Source organism: Alexandromys fortis, unplaced genomic scaffold (assembly GCF_014885135.2).
Source record: "Alexandromys fortis isolate MF-2015 unplaced genomic scaffold, M_Fortis_MF-2015_v1.1 scaffold_29, whole genome shotgun sequence".
NCBI lineage: Eukaryota > Metazoa > Chordata > Mammalia > Rodentia > Cricetidae > Alexandromys > Alexandromys fortis.
Window position 1 is genome coordinate 1263375 of NW_026067891.1, and position 22410 is coordinate 1285784.

At 49.6% G+C, this 22410-nt stretch overlaps 1 protein-coding gene and 1 long non-coding RNA gene across 2 annotated transcripts; both read right to left on the reverse strand.

Moving 5' to 3' along the window:
* Positions 1–11538: 11538 nt before the first annotated feature.
* Positions 11539–14420, reverse strand: Dusp1 (dual specificity phosphatase 1). The gene is made up of 4 exons (XM_050136406.1): positions 13892–14420; positions 13529–13674; positions 12936–13155; positions 11539–12590 (listed from the first exon to the last, which is right to left on the reverse strand). Exons 1-4 carry the CDS (start codon positions 14256–14258, stop codon positions 12220–12222), a joined length of 1104 nt encoding a protein of 367 aa, XP_049992363.1. The 5' UTR covers positions 14259–14420; the 3' UTR covers positions 11539–12219.
* A 1663-nt stretch (positions 14421–16083) lies between these two features.
* On the reverse strand, positions 16084–20794 carry LOC126497312 (uncharacterized). The gene is made up of 3 exons (XR_007590580.1): positions 20453–20794; positions 19485–19619; positions 16084–18799 (listed from the first exon to the last, which is right to left on the reverse strand). It is a non-coding gene; the product is annotated as an uncharacterized lncRNA (long non-coding RNA).
* Positions 20795–22410: the final 1616 nt, after the last annotated feature.

The following is a 22410-nucleotide window of genomic DNA, read 5'->3' on the forward strand; positions in this document are numbered from 1 at the left end:
GACCCAGGATGGACGTAGGCTAGAATCTTCCTGGTAAGTGCAACTTGGGGTGCTACAAACAATTATTAGAAATGGGCTAGTCCAGGTGCAAGAGTTAGCTGAGAAGAGGCTAGATAGAAATGGGCCAAGCAGTGCTTAAATGAATACAGTTTGTGTGTTGTTATTTCGGGGCATAAGCTAGCCAGGCGGCCAGGGTGCTAGGGACGCAGCCCCGCCGCTCATATTACTACACTTCCTGAGATCTGCTTCATAGGATGTTTAAAATGTTTAAGTTTTCTGCAGTAAACCATGACCATTCCTTCCAGTAACCTTTGAAGTCTCAAAACAAAAAGCATGATGGGGCCCCACAATGACGATTTCACCTGGGTTGTGGTTACAGTATTAAGCTAACAACCACCACCAAAATATCAGTTTTGGGCTACAAACCACTCAGGACAGTTTCAAAGCTGCTAACTGAGAGGGTCCAACCTGACAGAGCACCCTAGCCAGGACTTCAGATAAGCACTGCACTCCTGAGTACACCAAGACTGGACACCAAATCCTGCAGCTAATGTTCCCAGGGTTCGAATTAGCTCAATTTTCTCAGGGTCCCCTAAAGATGCTGTCACCCCCAAATAGCAGGAAGTAATTTAAAAAATATTATGCCCACATTCCCAAGTGGTGGTTTGGGTAGCTTTTTGTTGTTTGGTGGGTTATGAATGTTTGTCATCATTTGGGGAGGTTGCAGATTATTACTGGTCATGGTAAGGGAGGAAAATAAGAAAGGGAAGTTAGATTCAATGATGGCTTTCTGAAAAGAGAAAAGAGATATAGGAATGTTAGGATAAAAGGGTAGACTATTAAATCTACTTTAAACTAAAAAGCAACTATTAATCTCAAATATTTTACATTGGTATGGACTTTTGTATGTTGATACAAATTTAAGATTATTTTTGTTATACTCTGTGTGTGTGTGTGTGTGTGTGTGTGTGTGTATTTCTACTTTTGTTTAAGGGATTGTAGCTATGAAGCTCATCTAAATAGGATTTAGGATAACAAAGAAACAATGATTAATAGTCATCAACCAAACTTATAGTCCTATTAGGTATGTTTTCAAGATCAAACAGATATATATTTTAAATAGATAGATGGTCTTCAAACACTTCAAAGACCTACAGAATATGCCCTTCAGATGTTTTAATAACATAAGACTTTTCATGACAGTGAGATACATCTGCTCCTGGCAGCACGAATCTACTTCAATAAAAGAAGACAGACATCAAAGAACTGCCATATGGAGTTTGCTTTCTTTGTTGTAAAGTTAGCAACTGGACAAAAAACTGCCCTTACCTTGACTGCTAATAGTATTCTGTGCAAATTGAACAAGCAGGACACAAAAGAAAACAACTGCTGAACTTTGTCAAGACAAGGTAGAACAGTCCTTTAAAATTCCTACTCCACAGAAAAGTCTGTCAGATAGTCTAGGCCTGTAGGCCAAAGATGGGTGCCCCAAATGATAAGTTTTGAATCATTGGTTATTAGAAATTCACTGCCACCAATGTAATAAACCAATCAACCAAATTATTAAATCCAGGTTTAATGAACAGAGCAAAGCAACTCTTGGGTGACCTTTAGGCAAGCAGGAGAAGAATCATGTGCAAATATGGTTACCAGGTCTTATATAGTCTGCAGGCATGGTCTCAGGCAGCCCCAGGGAGTGGCTGACTTTTGGTGGGCTTTCTCAGGGGTGAGATTTAGAATGGGAGGAGTGAGACCAGAATGTGGAATGGGGCTCCTGGCTGGAGATCCCCAACATCCCAACCTTTTTAGGTATATATGGATGCTGGTAGGGTTTCCACCTAAACACCAACACTGCAGAGGAACATTAGGGTGACTGTCCAGGCAGTCAGATGTTTCTGTCATTTCCTAGTTTGGGAAATTGATTGCTCTGCACTTCCTGTTTAATTGGGTAATATTATGTCCTTCTCAGGTATAACTAGATAGTTATAGTTGTAGTCTTCCTTAGTTATTATAGAAAGTAAATTAGGTCTAAAACTTTTGACTCATCAAGATAGGCTAGATAATGGAGTATTTTCTTTGCATTTGCCAAATACTAATGGAATGGACGTTGTGAATACATTTCTTATTTGATAATTGTTCTTATTGCCTTTCCTTTTTATTTAGACAAAATGGGGAAATATGGGATATTTGTAACTATGTGAAGTTATATTGTTGTTATTTGTTTTAAAAGATCTAAATGGCCAGTATCTAGGTAGGCGAGGTATGTAGGACTTCTAGGCAGAGAGAAACAACTCAAGATGAATCTAGGTCCAAGAGGAGACACTACCAAGACACAGAGGGAACTGGACATACAAAATGAAAGAAAGGTAAAAAGCCATGAGGCAAAACATCGATTCATATAAATGGGTTAATTTTTAGAGCCAATGGGACAAACCTAAGCTAAAGCGAAGTTTTCATAATTAATAATGTTTCTGTGTCATTATTTGGGAGCTGACAGGTAGGACAGAGAAAGACTTGTTACATGTGTTATGTAGCTATTTCCTCAAAATTCATAACATGACATTTTAAAGTATGTGTGTGTATGTGTGTGTGTGTGTGAGAGAGAGAGAGAGAGAGAGAGAGAGAGAGAGAGAGAGAGGTGTGTGTGTGTTAGACTGAACCCTATTTTTCGGGATTCAAAATTTTCCTTCCTGGATGGAGGAAACATACATCTAAGGCACAGGAAACACATCTTACAAGGCTTAGGAACCTCCTGAAACTTGTGAGCATCTCAAAGCTCCTTCCCAAGGTTATATAAGCAGTGACAATTGTCGGGGAGCGGGAGACTTTCTGATCTTCCAGCTGAGTGTCAGTGCCACGGATGTAGCTTTCCAGTGGTGCAGCTGCCACAGAGTCACTGTGTGCTGTAATAACCCTAAGCAACCTCACAGGGCTTAGTTACCTGCGTGTGAAGTCATTTCTTTGGTCAGTCATTGGTACCCTGTCCAAGGCGAACAGACATTAGTTTATGTCTCCCCAGGAAAGGTCATGCAATGCTATATGCTAAAGGAGGCTGGGCAGCAAAGCTGGATGCAAACCAACCCCCCCCCCCACTTAAGGACAAAGTGGCATAAACGTCCAACAGCAGTACTGAGAGGGAGCAGAAACCACAATCCTAGTCAGCACTCAGCTTTCTCCCCTCTCCTCAGGACACCAGGTGCCCACTCTGTGAAGTGTCCCGTGTTGGAAACAAAGGGCTCTGATCCACCTTTCCTGAGGGCTGGACAGATGCATGAGCCTCTTGGGATGGAGTTCCAGGTAACGACAGGCACGCTTAGTCCTTACATAAAACCAAGCTTTCTGGGACCAGAAAGCCCTTCCCATGCTGTGTCTCCAGACTTCTAGAATGAAGGGTCCCTTTCTCCTCAAGGTCACCTTCTGACCGTTCTCCTCAAGCAGCTCCCTGATCCTAGCCCCCCCCCCCCCATCTCCTCTCCACACTCCTGAAGCACTGTGCTCTGGACCATGCGCCAGTCCACCAATGGCAGAGAAAACCGCAGTCAGGGCCACGATGGATCTCCATCTTTGTGTGTCTAGCATTCAGGAGAGAGCGTGGCACTTCTTGCTTAGGAAGGGCTGCTGGGAGCAGAAATGAAGCCCTTGTCTTGACCAATTAATTACCTGCCTGGGTATCTCCAGCAATAGTCACCGCAGGCCACTTCCACCTGCCCCCCACTCCACAGGTGTGAGGTTTTCTCACTTTAGACCAAGGTGCCTCTAGCCTCTTCATCCCTTCAGCCATAGTGCCATGCTGGTGTTCAGGCGGTGGCTAGAGACGTGGTCATTCTCACTGCTTTTCCTCTGTTGCCCACACGGATCAACTCCCTTCCTTATTGCGCAACTGACATAGAGCAACACAGACTCTGAGTGCCAGGAAGGTTAACTGAGAGCTGTGTAGGAGGCCAGAGGAGAATCCCCAACGGCCTCTAGACTTAGGACATTTCCAAGTCGTGGGACATTAAGTTTTCCTACCAGCTGAGAAGCTATGAGTCAAAGCCAGGAACAGCCCTACTGACTTCCCCGTGAATCAATGACAGCCCTCCACCTCAGCCGAGGCCCAGAAGGGGAAATTCTCTCCTGAACGAGAGGGAGGAAATTTGGAGAAGTGGGGGGGGGGGGCAGGGTCTCTGAGTGGAGTCCCTAAGTCCAATTTCTCAGTGCAGCCCTTCCCTATCCCAGTCCTGATCCCGGTAGGAGCCCGCCAGCGTGGCCAGGTCCTGGATGGCCAAGAAGCTGCCTGTTTCCTGCTCTCTGGGGCTTTAGGATGCTTTGTTTGCACACCACTGGGGGTTGTGGGAAGCTCTCCAAGGGAAATTGCCTCATGTGGAAGGGAAAGAGATGGCTGAGCAGAAAGCAGTCACTTCCTCTTTGCTGGGGCCCAGGGCTCACCCAGAGGGGAGGGAACATGTATGAGTTCCTCACTTCACCGTGTGTGAGGAACACCCTTGGAATGCCAGGCTGTAGTCTAAGACCCGCTGTCAGGCAGTAAGAAAGACAGATGAGGCCACTGTCCTCACAGACACCTGAACCACTGAACAAATGTCAGGTGACTGGTACCATACGAAAAGGCAGAGACAAGGAAGGGACAGGGCTGCTAGGGCTGGGAAGCAGCCTGGTTTAAACAGTGACAGTCAAGGAAGAGCCAGTGTTTCCACAGAGAGCTGAGGAGACAGGGGACTGGCAGGAAGTCCAGGTGTAGGTCCCTGAGGTAGGAGCACCAGGAGAGGTCAAGTCCTTGAACATGGGTGAGAGAGAAGTTCCAGTGTGTATGGAAGAGACAATGACCTGCGATGCTGGAAATTTCTCTTCTAGACTTGTATGATTCTAATTTCTTTTAATTAATACATAAAATATTGAAATTATGTGTTGATGGGTACCATTTGGTTTTTTTTATATATGTGCACAGTAGTGTTTAAGTTAGATTAAATATGTCTGTCACCTCATTAAAAATAATCTGCTTATTTTTTATGCACATTGGTGTTTTGCCTGCATATATGTCTATATGAAGGTGTCAGATCCTCTGGAACTGGAGTTACAGACAGTTGTGAGTTGCCATGTGGGTGCTGGGAACTGAACCCATGTCCGCTGGAAGAACATCTCTCAGGCTCTAAAACCACCCCAGAGTTACCCAGGTCCTGTCGAGCTCTGATTGGATTATAGTTACCCAGGTGCCTAGAGCCCCTAAGAGATAAAGCCAACTGTCTTTTGAGGCTCACCTAAGCCCCAAATGACTGCCAATATTTTTTAACACACCATGTCCCATACTCAGCCAAAAACAGCCAGACATATGAGAAATGGTGCATGACCAAACCTCAAGGGTAGGGACAGAGAGGTGGTTCAGTGGAACGAGGGGCAGGGAGAAGGGTTTGCTGTTCAAGCCTGAAGACCTAAGTTCACTTGCCGGAAGCCATATAAAGGTAAAAGAGAACCAACTCTACAAAGTTGTCTTTTGACCTCCACAAATGTGCACCCCTCTCTCTGTCTCTGTCTCTCTATCTCTCCTCACACACAACAGAATAATATTATTTTAAAAATCAGGTAAACATGGTAACACACACCTTTAATCCCAGCACAGAAGAATACAAGCCTGAGGCCAGCCTGGAAATTTAGTGGGACTTTATCTCAAAAATAATAATTAGCCGGGCAGTGGTGGCGCAAGCCTTTAATCCCAGCACTTGGGAGGCAGAGGCAGGCGGATCTCTGTGAGTTCGAGACCAGCCTGGTCTACAAGAGCTAGTTCCAGGACAGGCTCCAAAACCACAGAGAAACCCTGTCTCGAAAAACCAAATAATAATAATAATAATAATTAATTTTAAAACGTAAAAAAAGAGGACTGGGGACCTAGCTCCGTGGTAGAGCCCTAGCCTATCATGTGCAAGACCCTGGGCTAATTTCCAGGGACAGAAACTCAGTAAGATTCAGAGAGTTATTGGTTACCTAGTAAAATAAAACAATGTTGTTAGTATTTAAAGAATATAGAAAAACAGTAGCAAGAATTCCCCAGACTGACAAACAACATCAAGTTGCAGGTCCCAAACCTCCACAAAAGCACAAGCGATATGCATAGGAAAAACCTGCAGAGACACACTATGTCCGAACTTCTGACAACGACAAATCCCTAAACCAATGAGAGGAAACAAGACAAGCTACCCTCAGAGGGACAGCAGTATGGTCATTAGGCTATGTCCCAACGACGACAACAAAAGCCTGAAGACAATGGCCTACATCTTCAACGTGATTAAAGAAATAAAGCAAAGATACATAAATAAAATAAAAAATAAGAAACCCCTGAAATCCTTTGCTCAGGGAAATGTTCTTCAGTAACAAGTACAGAGAAATATTTGCATGTAAGCTACAGACGGGAGGTGCAGTCCTCAGATCAGCGCTGAAGGCAAGGTCAGCTTTGCTTCCATCCCAGCATCTGCAGTCCCGCTGAACAGCCCAGGAGTCAGCTCAGGCTACTGAAGGTAGGAAGGTGGGAAGGTGGCTGGGCCACACGGGCCATTTTAGAAACGGCTTATTTGGGAAATGCATATGTTTTGAAGACAGCCCCATCTCAGTTTTCTGTGGAATTCATTGTGCTGTGGGACACTGTTAACAGGTGGAGCGTACTGCAGCAGGAGCCTGGGATGGGGTAAATTGCTAGACATAGGCACCTATCAGACATATGACTATGTCTAGGGAGCTACTATGTAGCACAATTTCTAATTGGTCTTAATAATAAAAATCCAGAGTCAGATACGGGGTAAATGCTGAAAGATCAGAGAAGTAAAGGAGCCAGCCACTAGAGAGACTTTTTACCTCTACAGAATCCTTACCCAAGAGGACAAGATCCTGTCTCTGTGAATCTTCAGATTGAAGCACACTGAGCTCCCGTCTCCTCCTGCCTTATATTCCTCTCTCCTCCCGCCATATCCCTTTCTGTCTCCACCTCCTTGGTGCTAAGATTAAAGACACGTGGCTCTCCAGTACTGGAATTAAAGGTGTGAGCCACCACCTTCTGGCCGTTTCTCTTTGAGACTGGATCAGTCGTGTATAGCCCAGGGTGGCCTTGAACTCACAGAGATCTGTCTGCCTCTGCCCCACCCCCCACCAGTGCACCACCTTTGCCTGTCCCCTATGGCTAACTAGGGGCTCACTCCACACTCTGATCCTCAGGCAAGCTTTATTTGTTACAGTACAAACAAAATACCACCACACTCCTGGGTACTTCAGTCTGCGTCTAGACCAGCACCTCAAACAGCTGAAAATCAGAGACTGTCAGCATGTATTCCTATATTCTTCTTTTCTGTCTTTTTCTTTTGAGTCATCAACAACAGGAAAGGTCAAAGGAGGTCTGCGTGTTCTTATCAAGTGGCGAGTGCCTTGTCCATGCGTGTTTCCCTTTGACACCTACCAGAGGCAAATCCTTGATTGCTCTCATATAGAGGTGTGGGGACTGAGACTTTGAGGTGAGACTTGCTCCATGGACAGTCAGATACCGGCTGGTAGGGCAATCCCAGAATTCCAAGCCATCGGTACTTAATACAGACTTGCTGAAGGGATGAATGAATGACTGATGTCATTGTGGGGAAGATGTATGATCCCATCTTTGTGGTGTGGTCCAGGGTGTAGAGAGGACAGGTCTGGGACTTGGGAGCCCATCCTCAGGAGGACCAGTCAAATATCCATCATACTAACCCACTTTCCAAAGGTCCTCTCGCTGTACCTTCTCAGGAAGCATCCCACTTCCCACTTCCTAGCCTGGGTTTTCCGTGGACAACCTGAACAAAGCCCAGGACTGCCGACTTCCTGGCCTTCGGGATGGAGGGGGCTTAGCACTCAGAGCAGAACAGGAAAGAAGGCTGGATGACACTTCAGGTGCCTCCTATGAACGAGGAAACTGAGGCTCTGAAAGGGAGGTTCCCTGGCCCAGGTCAGTGGGGCAGGGCAGCGTGATCTCAGAGCAAGGCCGCCTCTGCTGGCGAGGCCTAGAGACAGGCATTGCGTGAATGTCAGGCTGGCGTCATGACAAAGGCAGCACAGCTCACCCCTGTTTCCCTCTGTTAGGGCACTGTGCTCAGGGAGGGGCATCAATGCTCAGTGACAGAATGGGGACCAGCTGACTCACCCTAGCGAGCCCTGCTAATGTGCCTTTCGTTAGATCAAAGTGCCTTTAGAAGTGAGGGGCCATTGGACCATGTTGCAGATGGGGAAAGTGAGACTTCAAGAGTTTTACGAGCATGGGGCAGTGGTGGCGCACACCTTTAATCCCAACACTAGGGAGGCAGAGGCAGGTGGATCTCAGTGAGTTCAAGGCCAGCCTGATCTACAGAGCTAGTTCCAGGACAGCTAGGGTTGTTATACAGAGAAACCCTGTCTTGAAAAAACAAACAAAAAAAGTCTGGCAAACTTCTGTCAAAATCTGGGACTCAAACATGGGTCTGACTCAAGTGTTCCATCCCATACACGGAGCATCTATTCAAACCTCCAGTTCTGCTGCCCTCTCGGCTCAGACCCTTTTCCCCAGCTCATCACTCAGACCTCAGTGTGGCTGCAGACTCCTCTGAGCAGCCCGCACCTCAACAACCACAGCCTGGCTTCATAGCATCATCTATAAGCCATGTCTTACTTCCCTGCCATCCCTGTCCTTGCTCCTCATCAGCTATCTACTTGTTTTGCACCAAACAGAGGCCACGCGGAGTCTGTGGAGACATCTTGGTTGGCTGATCATTGAATGAGTGGGATGGCTCTCAGCTTTCAATCACTAGAAGAAGGGTTTTTTTTTTTTTTTTTAGGTGCTTTCCTTAGCAGAACATCTCTGCAAGTCAGCACTGACTGTAAGGCCAGTACCCAAAGGACCCTTTGTTCTCCCCAGAACAAAACCTAGTCCTGAGCTGACACAGGAGAACCTAGGCTGGGCTAAACTGAGCTGTTCTTGAACAAACTTGCCCAGCACAACCTCAGGGGAAAAAAAAAGTTCCCAGAGGTGGGCAGCCTTCCTACCTGCTCCCCAGAATGCAAGCTTTAGAGACAAATAGCCCCAGGTGACCAGGATCCGCCTGCTAGGAGGTATGGGAACTCCAGCTCCAGCATGGCAGGCGGGGCCAGCAAGCTGACATTGTTTGCCTCTGTATACAGCAACAGAAACCACGCAGCCAGCACTTCTCAGAGGCACCCCGCCCCCCTTCGTTTTAATCTCCCAAACTGACTTGTCAGCAGCAGGAAGTGACAAGACAGCTTTCCTCACAAAAGGGAAACTCCTCCGCGTTACCATGGGGATGGAGGCCACTGCGGGATCACAGATTTATATAATCTTAAAGGTGTAGGCACCATGATGTCATCCTGGATAAACTGAGAAGGGGGAAAATGGATGCCCGAGGCTGCTGGTGCCTAACAAGGGAGCATCAGTTTGCAAAGTTCCCCGGAAAGGAAAGGAGAGGATGCTGTGGAGGTGGTGGGGGCTGAAGTCTCATCTCATGGATGCCTGGAAACCGCAGAAAAGCAGAGCAGGCACACATGCCTTTTCCACAGCCTGGAATTAAAGAGCTGGGCTAAAACCAGTCCTTCAGATCCAGGGCAAACTGGTCATTTCACAGGGTGGGAAAACCAGACGTCATTGGGGACAAGGGGGTCTAATTGCTCCATAGGCCTCACTCAACATGCTAGTCACTGAAGCAGCTTCTAATTGTCTTTGTTGCACAGAGGAAGAAACAGAGGCCATGAGGGGCATCGCTTTTCCACCCAAAAATTCAGAGGTAAAACCATGGGGAACACAATGGCTCCAACTCGTGTTGAACAACTTGGGTCGGTCTTCACTCAGACGCCAGTTTCTGCAAGACCACCTACTTACTGCAGGGCACTGAGTCTGCTGCCTTTCCTTTTTCTTTGAAAAAAATGGATGTGATGTTACAGACTGTGAACACAAGCAAAACACTTAGTGGACCCTGGAACTCAGTGGCAGCCCCCCCCCCAAACTGATAGCTGTCACTATCACACGAGCCTTAAATAATTCAGAAGTGTCTGTGTCAACTCTCTCTGGGGAACTAATATTTTAACAATTTCTTTTCATCCTGGATACTGATTTGTGTCCCAAGCGCGATGTTTTCTAGAGAACCCGAGCAAAGGTGACCTGTGAGAGGGGTAGCTTCTAGTCTGGGCTGTGAGATGAGCAGCAAGAACGGGGAGAAGTGAGTGAATTGTTTTCCCTGGCAGCTCCCTGAGGCAGCCTCTGTATTTTTCCATTGACTGGATCACACTGGAGATTAATTTAGGTTCAGCCAGTGGCTGCCAAGTTGAAAGCAGAGGCCCTGGCCCACGGGAAAAGCAGTCCCTGCATCCGCCACGGGATGGCCATTGCTGGTACATTTCCACGAAGGGAATGGCTCACACTAGAGAAAATATCTAGGGCTTGATAAGAATTCTGCATCTGATCTGTGTTGAAGGCATGGAGTACTCTCACCCCAAACCCAGCCAAGGAGTTGAGCTTGCCAGCCCAGGATAAGTTCTTCTGTCTTAGGACGCATGGATCTTCAGACCCGGATGCCCAGTGGCAGGTCGGGAAAGGTCAAAGGCAAGCTCTGGGCCAAGCCTTAAACAATGGGGTTGTGTGAGCATCCTGGCACCAGTCAATCCTTGAACTTCACACAGCACTTAGTCCACAAACAAGTGGCAGAAAAGTGGGCACCCCGGGGCCAGGAACCCAGGGGACCTGCTGTTATTTCATTTGACAATTGCAGAAGGGATTATGGCTTGGTAGTCGATTATACCCTTTCAGCCTTAGCCTGCTTGGCAGGAGTGAAAACCCAGAGTCCTGCCCTGCAGCAAGGCTGATGCAATTCCCTATGTCTTCAACACAGTTACGTAGAGAGGCAAGTGACCTGAAGGAGACAGTTGCGAAAAAATGCTGTTTCTGTGCAGAGGTTGGTGCGCACACCCTGCAAAAACTAGCAGGGGAAGTGCGTGTGACTTCTTCCCTATACATGCATATAGTACTTGAATTCTTTTTTTTTCCACTTGATGCAGTATTTTTAAAGACATAAAAGCCTTGTCCAAGGCAAGCTGACTATATGATACAGAGAAATGGCAAAGTTCAAAGGTCATAGGATTAGAAAACAAAACCCAGTATCTAATACCCTGCTCCAGCTGCTCAGCTACTCAGAGCCTCATGTCTTCATCAGCACAGCACCGGGCGTCTCTCTGAGGGAGGCTAATCCCATGCTTTGCAATAGAGCTTCTGCAAATTGCTCAGGGAGGGAGATCCTGTCCGTGAATCCCAGAGAGGACGTTAATAATGGCAAAAGGTAATTCAGGCAAATAGTTCTGGAGACACTGGAGCTCCCCTATTAATCCATACGCTTCACCTGCATGCCTCCCTGGCAACCTCGCCATTTCGTGGAAGCCATGGGTCACCCAAGAGGTACAGGATCAGACTCCATACAGCCTGGCAGTGCTGACCCAATGCATCCCTACTACACTCGCTCAGGAGTGGGGTTGCCAAAGAAAGAAAGCGTCAAGAGCTCAATAGAAACGTCATAATTTATTCTGTTGTATAAAAAAAGGTCATCATAGTAACAAAATGTCTTCTTAGAAGAAGAAATATATTACTTCAGGTCATAAATAATCAGCAAACATACAACTGTTGACAACCAAAAACTACAAACCAACCCTGGCTTTGTCCACCAGCGCTGAAACCAAACCTACCCTGGGTCTATTTACAAGATAGCACAGTACGCAAACACAAAAATTGAGGTATTTGGTTCTCCTATGAGTAGACACTGACATTTGTGAAGGCAGACCACCTACACAAAAAATAAATAAGGTAAAATTCTCATACATGTATGTCGTCGGGAATGGTTAATACTGGTAGGTATGTCAAGCATGAAGTTTCTAGAAAAAAACGGGGCAAGTGAAGAAACTGGCCTTGGAGTCCTTTCTCTTCTGCCCTGCTTTGTCTGAGGGACTTGCTGTACCCACAATATAATGGTCCCGAACGTGCAGAGTTCAGCAAATAAATGTCTTGCGGTCAAGTCATTATTATGACTGCTTAGGAACTCAGTGGAACTCGGGAGGGGAAGGGGTGGGGGGGCAAATAAATAAGGGCCAGCTCGCGTGAGCCTCTCCCAGAGTTATTGCATCGCTCCTCCCATGGGAGGAGTGGCGTCCCGGTGGCACTTGAATATCCACGTCTCCCCTGGCCCTTCAGCAACTGGGAGAGGTCGTGATGGGGCTCTGAAGGTAGCTCAGGGCACTGTTCGTGGGGTGCACGGGGATGGAGACAGGGAAGTTGAAGACAGTGGTGGTGGAGGTGCCCCGGTCAAGGACAGCCATGGCAGGACTCGCGGCTTCAGCTGAGCAGTGCGGGGCCAGCACCTGGGACTCAAACTGCAGCAGCTGGCCCATGAAGCTGAAGTTGGGAGAGATGATACTCCGCCTCTGCTTCACAAACTCAAAGGCCTCGTCCAGCTTCACTCGGTTAGTCCTCATGAGGTAAGCAAGGCAGATGGTGGCTGACCGGGAGATGCCGGCCTGGCAATGGACGAATACTCTGCCCCCGGCGTCCTTGACGGAGTCTGGAAAATAAAGTATGGGTTACTCAAAAAAAACTCAGGAGACCAGCCCAAGCCCATCAGAAATGTCACGTGGGACCTGTCCAGAGATGGCTAGGGTCAGCCTCGTGCTAGCATGTGAACTCCAGGTGTGCACTCTGCAAAGCAGGGCAAGGAATTTTAAACCCAGACAGGGTATTTCCACTTATAATCCTGGGCAAGTCAGTCAGGTCAGTTATCTGAGCCTCACTTGGCTGCTATGTGAGGAAGACGGCTCAGGTGAGAACCATTCAAGCCATCAACCAGGAGGCTGGACTCAGTGGCCACAGTGGGGACACAAGGCAGAAGGTCCCAGACACCTTCATTTACCTATGAAGTCGATTGCCTCGTTGAACCAGGAGCTGATGTCCGCTTTGTGGTTGTCCTCCACAGGAATGCTCTTGTACTGGTAGTGACCCTCAAAGTGGTTAGGACAGTTGGCCGAGACGTTGATCAAGGCAGTGATGCCCAAGGCATCAAGCATGTCCTTCCGGGAAGCATGATAGGCACTGCCCAGGTACAGGAAGGACAGGATCTCCACTGGGCCCCCCTGGAATGCAAAACAGTCCAGCATTCATCAAGCTTGTTCAGAATCAACACCAGTTCCCACGCCCACAAAAACTCCCTACTGAAAAAGGGAGTTTCAGACCCTGGTGACCTCAGCACTGTTGCCGAAATATTAAAATAATAATAAAGAATAAAGTCCATTGGCTTGGACAAAGTCAACAAGCTCTTATATGCCAGCAGCTGGGAGACGCAGCTCCATCCAATCGCTTTACTGTGTAATAAAGATTCCCTGTGTCCCCTCAAGTATAAATAGAGCTCCAGCCGCTCTCTGTATTCTCCCTGGCACAGCCCTTCCAGACCTCTGCCAGCTCCGCCACCCCTTGCAACTCCCCGCATAGACCCGGACTCTTACTAACCTGATCGTAGAGAGGGGTGCTACAGGAGCTGCATCCGGATTCTGCGCTGTCAGGGACACTAGTACTCAGGGGGAGGCTGAGCCCCGTGGGGGTGGGCTGTTTGCTGCACAGCTCCGGGCAGGAAGCCGAAAACGCTTCATATCCTCCTGAGAATACAAAGACACACATTTTCCCATTAGCATCACCGACACAGTACCTGGAGACAAGTCACCCATCCACCGGGGGCTGCGAGTTTACAGGAAGGCTCAGGGAAGTCTTTGTTCCTGGAGCCAAACAAAGCCAGTGGAGACTGAACACAGGCACTCCAGGTGGGACGTCCCTTCCCTAGCTGAAGGCAGAGGTCCTGCCAGAGCGAGCGCGTACCTTGGAGGAAGAAGACTTGAGTGGTGCGCGCTTCTCGACAGAGCGCGCCCGCGGCCAGGGCCAGAGTGCTGTCGCGCTTGGCGCCGTCCAGGGCGACGCTGCGCTCATCCAGCAGCACAACTGCGTGGTAGGCGCCGGCCAGCAGGCGGCCGCGCAGCTCGGCGTTGGGCACTATATGCTCCAGGCCCATGGCGCCTTTGGCGCGGCGCCGCACGATGGTACTGAAGCGCACGTTCACCGATCCCGCGATGTGGCCGGCGTTGAAGGCGAAGAAGGAGCGGCAGTCCAGAAGCAGGCACTGAGCGGCGCGCTCTCGTAGCAGCGCGCGCAGCCCCCCGGCGTCCAGGATGCCCACCTCCATCACCATTGTCAGCCCTAGCGACCCCAGCGTGCCCGTCTCGCGGTCCTCCAAAAACAGTTTGTCGATCAGGCGCGGTATACTGCGACCCTAAGTCCCTAAGTGCTCGCTGCTCTTAGTCTAGTTTCACTGCGCGTCGCGCCCGCCAGTCCTTCGCTGCGCGCTCAGCCCTGGGAGCGCGGTTTTATCTGGCTTCTCGGGGGCGGTCCTGGGCGCGGCGCGGGAGGTGGGGGGGGGAACGGTTTGTTTGTTTGAATGGCGGTCACGTGACATGTTGGTGACGTCACCCGCCCTGCCGGGCTTGGCGCCGCCGAAGCCAAAGGCAAAGACGTCATCCGCCTGGGAGCGGGTCGGCTTTGAGCGCTGGCTCACAGCCCGGCCCCCACCCTGCTGTCCACCGAGCCCGCAGGCAGGACCCCGGCGCGTTGCCAGCCCGGGTGGCCAGGACGCGCGGCATGAGGACGTGCCCGCGGACACCTGCCCGGCTCCCCTCCCGGAGTCTCCGACGAGAGCGTAGGGGCACTGTTGGGACCACGGTCTCAACTGGTCCTGTTCCCCGCTGTTGGGGTAGTGGCCCGGGCGAGCGGAGCGGGAAAGGGGAATGGGTGGAGAGAGATGACCAACTCGGTAAACCCTGTGGCTTTACCGAGGACAAATGGCGAGAGTCGAGACGTCCTTCTCTAGTGTCACTTTAAAATGTTTTACGCCAAACAAGGGAAAGTACTTTCAGTCTGTCCCCTACCAGAATGTTATCCCTGCCGCGGTGATCACTAGAGAACTTGGAGTCAAGGAGGAGGGTCGCAAAATCGGGTGTGGAGCCCAAGTTTGGCTTTTTGGAGGGACCTAGGCAGTGCTCGACAGCGCCACCCAGTAACCTCCAAGCACGTTGTTGCGTGGCACCAGAGGTTGGGCTCCCCCACCCCTTCCACACACGCACGCGCGAGCGTGTACACACACACACACACACACACACACACACCACTTTTGTTTTTACTTTGTTTTGTTTGTTTTCAGACAGGGCCTTGCTGTGTAGCCCTGGCTGGCACTGAACTCACAGAGATCCTTCTACCCCTTGCCTCGCCAGTGCTGAGATGAACGACAAGCACCACCATGCCTGGCTCTTCATTTCTGTTGAACTGAAGCTGGGCGCGCTAGCGATCCAGGGCTGGGGGCCTGGAATCCGCTACGCGGGCCAAACTCTACCCGTCACACCCAGGTCCTGGTACTCCAGAGAGGCTGAATTCCTATTCCAATCCCAAGGCTCCTTAGGAGCATTGCCAAAACCTGTACCTTGGCACCTGGGAAGACCCCAGTGATGTCTGTGTCCTTCCTCCAAACTTGGGCCGTGAGCCCCAACCGCGACACAACGGAGTTAGATACATAAACATAAACATTGCACCACTCTGCAGGGGTGCCAGGTCAGGAACATTCTGCGGTTTCTTCCTCTCTATTAGGGGAGGTGTTTTACCGGCCACCAAGTGTCGTTGCCCTGCAACGCCTGCTTTGGCTTCCCCTATCTCTTGCGTTCTGCCTAGATTCTTTGTAAATTCGGGGTACTTCATTTTTGAAGGGCGGTTTACCTTCCTTTGAGCATTGATCTAAAAGGATAGCAAAGAAGGCTTCGGATAACACCACCCTCCCTGCATCTCAGCGACAGAAAGAAAAAAAAATGATTTGTTTCTTCTACTTATTCAGCTGAGGACCTCAACATATTTTTTGTGTTGAATCATAAAATGTTACAGCTGCTGCATTTTCAAACTGCATACCAACTTCATTTTTTCCATTTATTTATTTATTTATTTATTTATCGCAAGGCCATTCATTATATCTTTCTCTTCCCAAACTTTTCAAAAAGAGCTTTTTATACAAATCCAGTGGCATGGTCTGGCACTGAAGTCAAATATCTGATGGTCTCTGTGGAGTTCCGCTCTCTTCTCTCCCTGGAAGGAGCATCAAGAGCAGGCTGGAACCCAGCCGCCTGCTGACGGATAGCGAGCCGGCCGTTCTCTTTTCTGCCGAGTCTTCAAGGCAGTATCTGTACAATGGGTACCATGCAGCATGGCTTGGTGACATTCCCTTGTGAAGCGGGAGGAGCAGGACACCCAGACCTTTCCCCTCCTCTGAGTCATCAACTCAGTTTTTCCCCTTCCCAGCAGTGATCCTTGTATCATGAGACCCCTGGACTGTGTGTTTCAGAATCTGGCATCAGAACCTCAGCGGGTCACACCAGGTGGGCCTTGAGAGACACCTAGAAGCATTGATTGGTTGGAGCTCCAGCTGAGAGAAGGTGCTCTCCTGGACCGCAAGGGACTTGGCCTATGGTCCACTTGTTCAGAAAGAGTTACCGAAGGTACAGCCACCCAAGGTCTCAGTCCAGGCAGTGAGAATAAACACCCTGGTGACAGGGGTAGAGCCAGAGAGGCTTCTGCTGAGTTGGAAGGGTGAGCGGCTGGCACTGTGGGCTCAGCTAGCTGCTCTGAGCCCAGAGCAGGATGAGTCAGTAGGTGTGAACAGTAGGTGTGAACTCGGGGAAAGGCTGGCCCCCACTGGCCTGAGCACTTCCCTGTTCCAGGTGTGCTTAGGAACAACTCTAGGGGTGGTGTGGGGTGGTAGGAAGCAGGGAAGCAGCCAAAAGACTCAGCCTGCCCTCCCCCCCCCACACCATCTTCTGAGTGCCAACAGTCACTTAACCTCCCTGGGACTGTGGAGAAAAGCCTCGGTTTCTATCTGGGCCCTGTGCAGACGGACACTTAGCACAGGGTCGGCCTCGGCCTATGAACCTTTCTGAGTTCATTTTGGATCTGTCTTGAGGGTCAGAGGAGGAAAAGGGGAGAAGCTTCCACTATGGACGAACAGGGTTCCCTGCTCACTGTCTCCTCTGTAATGTTGGGCAGGTGGCTTACTATTAGTGAGCCCCAGTTTCCATATTTATAAACTGGGAATACTGTCCATCCAGAATTAAATTAAATGAGAGAAAGACCTGGCGGGACCCTGTAGAATTGTTCCCAGGGGAGGGGCGATATCCCACAATGCCCTTCCCTCTTTCCCTTTGTCTCCCGCGTCAGTCTGCATCCTATCCTTGTCATATAATGCCTGAGATAAACAATTTAGAGAGAGGATGCAGGGGCAGCCCATGGTTGCTGGGCACCATCACAGTGGGCCTGTGGTGAGGAAGAATGCGGAGTTCAAAGCAGAGTGGAGAGGCTTAGAAGCAAAGAAGACAAAAGGGACCACAAGGACCCACTCCCTTCCGTTCCCTCTTCTAGTTCCCCCTCTGCCTCTAGGCCTTCACACTCTGAGCACACCATCACATCCACTGAAAAGATGGGTGTCACTTCCCCAAAGTTTCTCCCTGAACACTGTTGCAGTGGGGGCCAAGCCTTCAACACATGAGCTTTTGGGGGGACATTTTAAATCTAAGCTACAAGATTCTTCTTGCTCATAACATTCCGTGACTCCAGTTCCCCCCCCCAAAAAAAAAGCCCTCCAGCATGGGTCTCCCCATCTCTTTGACCTTCTGGCTGGCTCCCACTTGATTTGATTTTGCTCTTGGGTTCTAAGAAAACTCAGTGAGCTTGTGTTCCTCAGATGTTCTAGGCCTTTTCTACCCCCACAGCTTTGGTCACACTGCTCTGTCTGTCCTGGTCTTCTGAGCTCCCCAATACTCTTCTCTCACAGCAAAGGGGCTGTCTAAGCAGATGGAGACACCTCGCTTCCTCCCTCCCTCTCCCCCTCCTCCTCCCAGGCTCTGGAATACTCCGGGTGAGGAAGCCAATTCACCCCTGTCTTAGGCCGCTGGACTGCGCACTTGCTGACTGCAGGGCCGGGTCATTCTTTTCTCCTCTGTGGTAACTGATGCCCAGCACATAGTAGGTCCTCAGTCTGTGACATAGCAGAGCATCGTTAAGAATCCTGGTGAAGGCTAAGCTTTCTTTAGTGCCAGGTGATAAACAGGTGTCGCCCCCTGGTCTCAGCCACAGTCCCGTAAAGGGGAGGTCGCTAAGCTCAGAGGAGGGGCATGCCCAGGGTCACACAGCTGGGAGCTATCAATGCAGATCTGGCATGTGGCCGTGCCCACCTCCCTCTCCTGAGGATGCAGTTTCTGCAAGCTCCATGTCGGCCATGCTGACTGAAGCCCCTGGCTCCCAGATGGCCTGGAGCTTTCCTCAGAGATCCCTGCAGCAGCCCTGGATAGAGTCTGAACCTGCGTAGCTCTTTTAACGCAGCACCTCCTGTCCCTGGTACCTTTCTTCTGCATTGGCCCACCCTATGGATTGGCAAGGGTAATCCGTCACCCTGCACACCCAGGCACGAGGACGGAGCCAGCCTCTATTGTGCAATCACTGCACACAGCTCTCTGATCAGGCCTGGTGTGCTGTGTCATTCAGCCCCCTCACTTAAGAGAAATGAAGCCCAGAGAGGTTAAGCAACTTGTCCAAAGTCACACCGTGTTCAGAACATCCTCACTGGAGTCAGCGTAGTGCCAACTATGTGTTCGGCTTAACACTGCTTATCTCAAGAGGCTGGCTGGATCCCCTTGTGTCTTCTCCCTTAGAAATAGAGACAGAATAGTGGCTTTTTACTCAAATGGGTCACTTTCGAAAGCAAGATAACAAAATGAAAGTCAAAAGCATTAAAAGGAAATCGTATGGAGGGCGATGGCGTTATTGTTACCACCAAGTTCAAGTCTGACAGCCTGGGCCAGGAGCCCAGTTCTCTGGCTTTGTGTTGGACAAATTGTATTACTTCTCTGACGCTGCCCATCAAATGGGAGCAGTCAGTGTTCTGTAGGGAGATTCAACAGCAGAGAGACAGCGTATGACACAGGCCAGCCCCAGAACCAGCCCTAACCCTGCCTCTCTCTGGAGAACCTGGCTGGCTCACAAAACACTCCATCAAGGGAAAAGTCGGCCAGCCCCTGACATGGGCACATGGCCGGAAGGCCCAGGAACGTTTTCAGTTGACTTGGACTTTTGTTCTTCTGTGGCTATTTATAAGCTCTCCCCCGGGATGCCTCAGAGAGCGACGCTTGCTTTCATCTTCTGTTTCAGTGTGTGGAGATTCACTTGTCATATCTGAGCAGTTCTCAGAGTGTGACTTAGGCAGAGGCCTGGCCTAGTTAATGGGCATGGTAACAACTGCTAGCAACTTCCTTTCTGATCTGCGTGTGACTTAGCCAGGTGGCTATTAGGGTCTGAAACATTCAGGTCCAAGAAAACAAATAATAAGGCTTACCATGGAAAAGAATTAAAGTGTGTCATCACTCAGCCACAGATATCAGAGAAGGCTATGAACTCGTTAACACACGGGTGAACTTCAGGGGCTCATTGCCTGTGGGGCAACTGAGGAGCCTTGCAGTGGGGCCTCAGCCTGGAAGGAAGTCAGAGGAGTGGTTAGTATCAGATCGAAAAGCTCTATATGAATATAGGATGGAAGCACACTTGGCAGGTGGCTCCACTAATCGCCATGTCCTCCTGGGAGCCTCCTCTTTTCCTCCCCTGTAATCTGGGAGCAGTCATCACCCATGGGACCACTGCCTAGAGATGCGCTTGTGTCTGGAATAGTAACCCCTACAGCTTTGCCGTGGGAGCACTCTCCTCCGAGGACCATCTGCCCCTCCTCCCACCTGCATGCTTGACCATGGGTCCTTACTCTTCCTGGTCCCCAATCAAAAGCTCAAAGCACAGTTTGTTGAGCAAACACATGCAGCAGCCCAGCACCAGCAGAGGGGCAGAGGTAGTGGGACCTTTCCCTGACCCAAAGACATAGCCTGTCAACCATAGCCTGCAGTCACACCCTGCTATAAGCTGGCTGAGGGAACGGATGCTGTGGGAGAGGTGACAGCTCTCTCCTGTTTTCCCTTCCTTTTAACAGAGTATAAGTGGAGATATAATTTCCTCTTCATAATCAGGAAACAGTAATTAACATCACCGGGGGCAAAGGAGGTCACACTTTGCCTATTCCAAAGTCTCCCCGGGGAAGGAAGACTTTTCTAGGTATGCAAAGAATCATCGCTGAAAACGTGGGAATAGTGAGTCCCAGTGTCCCACGTTTCCCTTTGTGGGGAACTTATTTGGAAGCAGCTCTTATTAATAACTACCTGTCGGCCCGGGGGCGTTGCTGGGAAGCTGGCCCTCTGCCCGGAGCTTATATTCACACCTTGCTATGACCGTAACACGAACCCACAGGGTAGGGACCCTTACCACTGCCACGTGCCTAGAAGAGGGAGTCACGGCCAAGAGAGACCAGTGAGCTTTCTTCCCAAAGATGCACCCCACGTGCTCGCTCTGCCTGCTAAGACTTCTGTCCTTATCTTCTGGACCACACAGAAGGTGTGGCGCAAGGGTGGGGTGTTGGCGCCATTTTGCTGTTCATTTGTCAGGGATGATAACTTGCAGAGGCTGCTTCTAGAAGCTTCTGGGTTCCAGGAGAAAGGGGGAAACGAATGTGATGGCACCCCGGGCCTTGAGCAGGCCCTGCCTGACTCACTGACCGCACTGGACAGATGACTCATTCACTAGCTTTGACCTCAACGGGTTTGGCCACCCATCGAGAGTGAAGTCACACCTCCAGTACCCTGGCATCCATGCCTCTTCTCAGCCAGCTCCAGAGGCAGGCAAGCAACAGGCTTGGGTGGGCCTGTGTGGGGTCAGAGACAAGGAAGCACACACATGCCGCCGTTGATCTTGACTGGGCTGCTCGCATGAGCCTGAGTCTCCCCTCCAGGGGCCTATTTAGTTGGCCATGGCCACAGTAAGGAACACCACAAACCAAGTGCTTTCAAGAAGCAAACCTGGCCAGCCATCAGCTTTTAAGGACAGAAGTCTGGTCATAAGGTGTGTGTCCTCACGGGAGAGTGCAGTCCTCACCTCTCGGCAAGGGATTGCTGATGTTTGCAGATGGTCACCCATCCCTGCCTTCATCTTTACACGAGGTTCTCAATGTGCACATGACCCTGTCCAAAATTCCCTTTTCCATAAGGACACCGTTCTTGTTGAATCAGGACCACTCTGCCTCCCTCATTTTGACTTGTTCATGTGTGTGACTGACTCTGTTTCCAAAGATCACAGTCTGAAATACTGGGGGGAGATGGAGGTGTCAATACTTTATGTTGCCTTTTACCCTCTCAAGGAGACCCCTCCCTAAAGACACGTGCACTTGAATGGTAGGATATCCATTTAACGTGACCCACATGAAAATTACAATGGCAGCCGGGCGGTGATGGTGCATGCCTTTAATCCCAGCACTTGGGAGGCAGAGGCGGGCGGATCTCTGTGAGTTCGAGGCCAGCCTGGTCTACAGGGGCTAGTTCCAGGACAGGCTCTAAAGCTACAGAGAAACCCTGTCTCAAAAAACCAAAAGAAAGAAAGAAGGAAGGAAGGAAGGAAGGAAGGAAGGAAGGAAGGAAAGAAAGAAAGAAAGAAAGAAAGAAAGAAAGAAAGAAAGAAAGAAAGGAAGAAAGAAAAAGAAAAAACAGACCAATGGTGAGTAGTTTTATTTGGTTTCATTTTTCCCCCTGGAATTAAGTACATTGATATGAAATAATCAAAAAATATCCAGACGAAAGAGAAAAGGAAGGCAGTAGCATGGGACGTACACCCTACCCGAAACTGAAGTGTGCCACCAAACCACTGCAAGAGGCTGAGCTTGAAACCTCCAGAGGCAACAGAGCCATAGACACCAGAGCCCAGAAATGCAAACTGGGCATCTCAGACATTGAAACACGGAGCTGGGAAGATCTGCAGGCTGAGGACGGAGCTGAGCAGAGCTCAAGCCTAGCACACCGGGCTTCAAACACCAGGACAGAAACAATGGAGCAAAAAGTGAATCCATGCCTCACACTCAACACTGGGGTCCACTTGTAAAACAAAACCTTACAAGACCTACGGCAAAGCATGGAAGGACTCCTCTGTAATCGCAAAGATAAGAAATTCTGAGTCAGTTTAGGGCTCACAGATCAAAAAAGCCAGGCAGTGGTGGCACTGACCTTTTAAACCCAGCACTGGAATGTGAGGCAGCAGGATCAATGTGAGTTCAAGGCCAGCCTGGTCTGCTAGTGCCAGGACAGCTAGTAGGGCTGTTCCACAGAGAAACTCTGTCTCAAAAAAAAAAAAAAAAAAAAAAAAAAAAAAAAAAAAAAAAAAAAAAAAAAAAAAAAAAA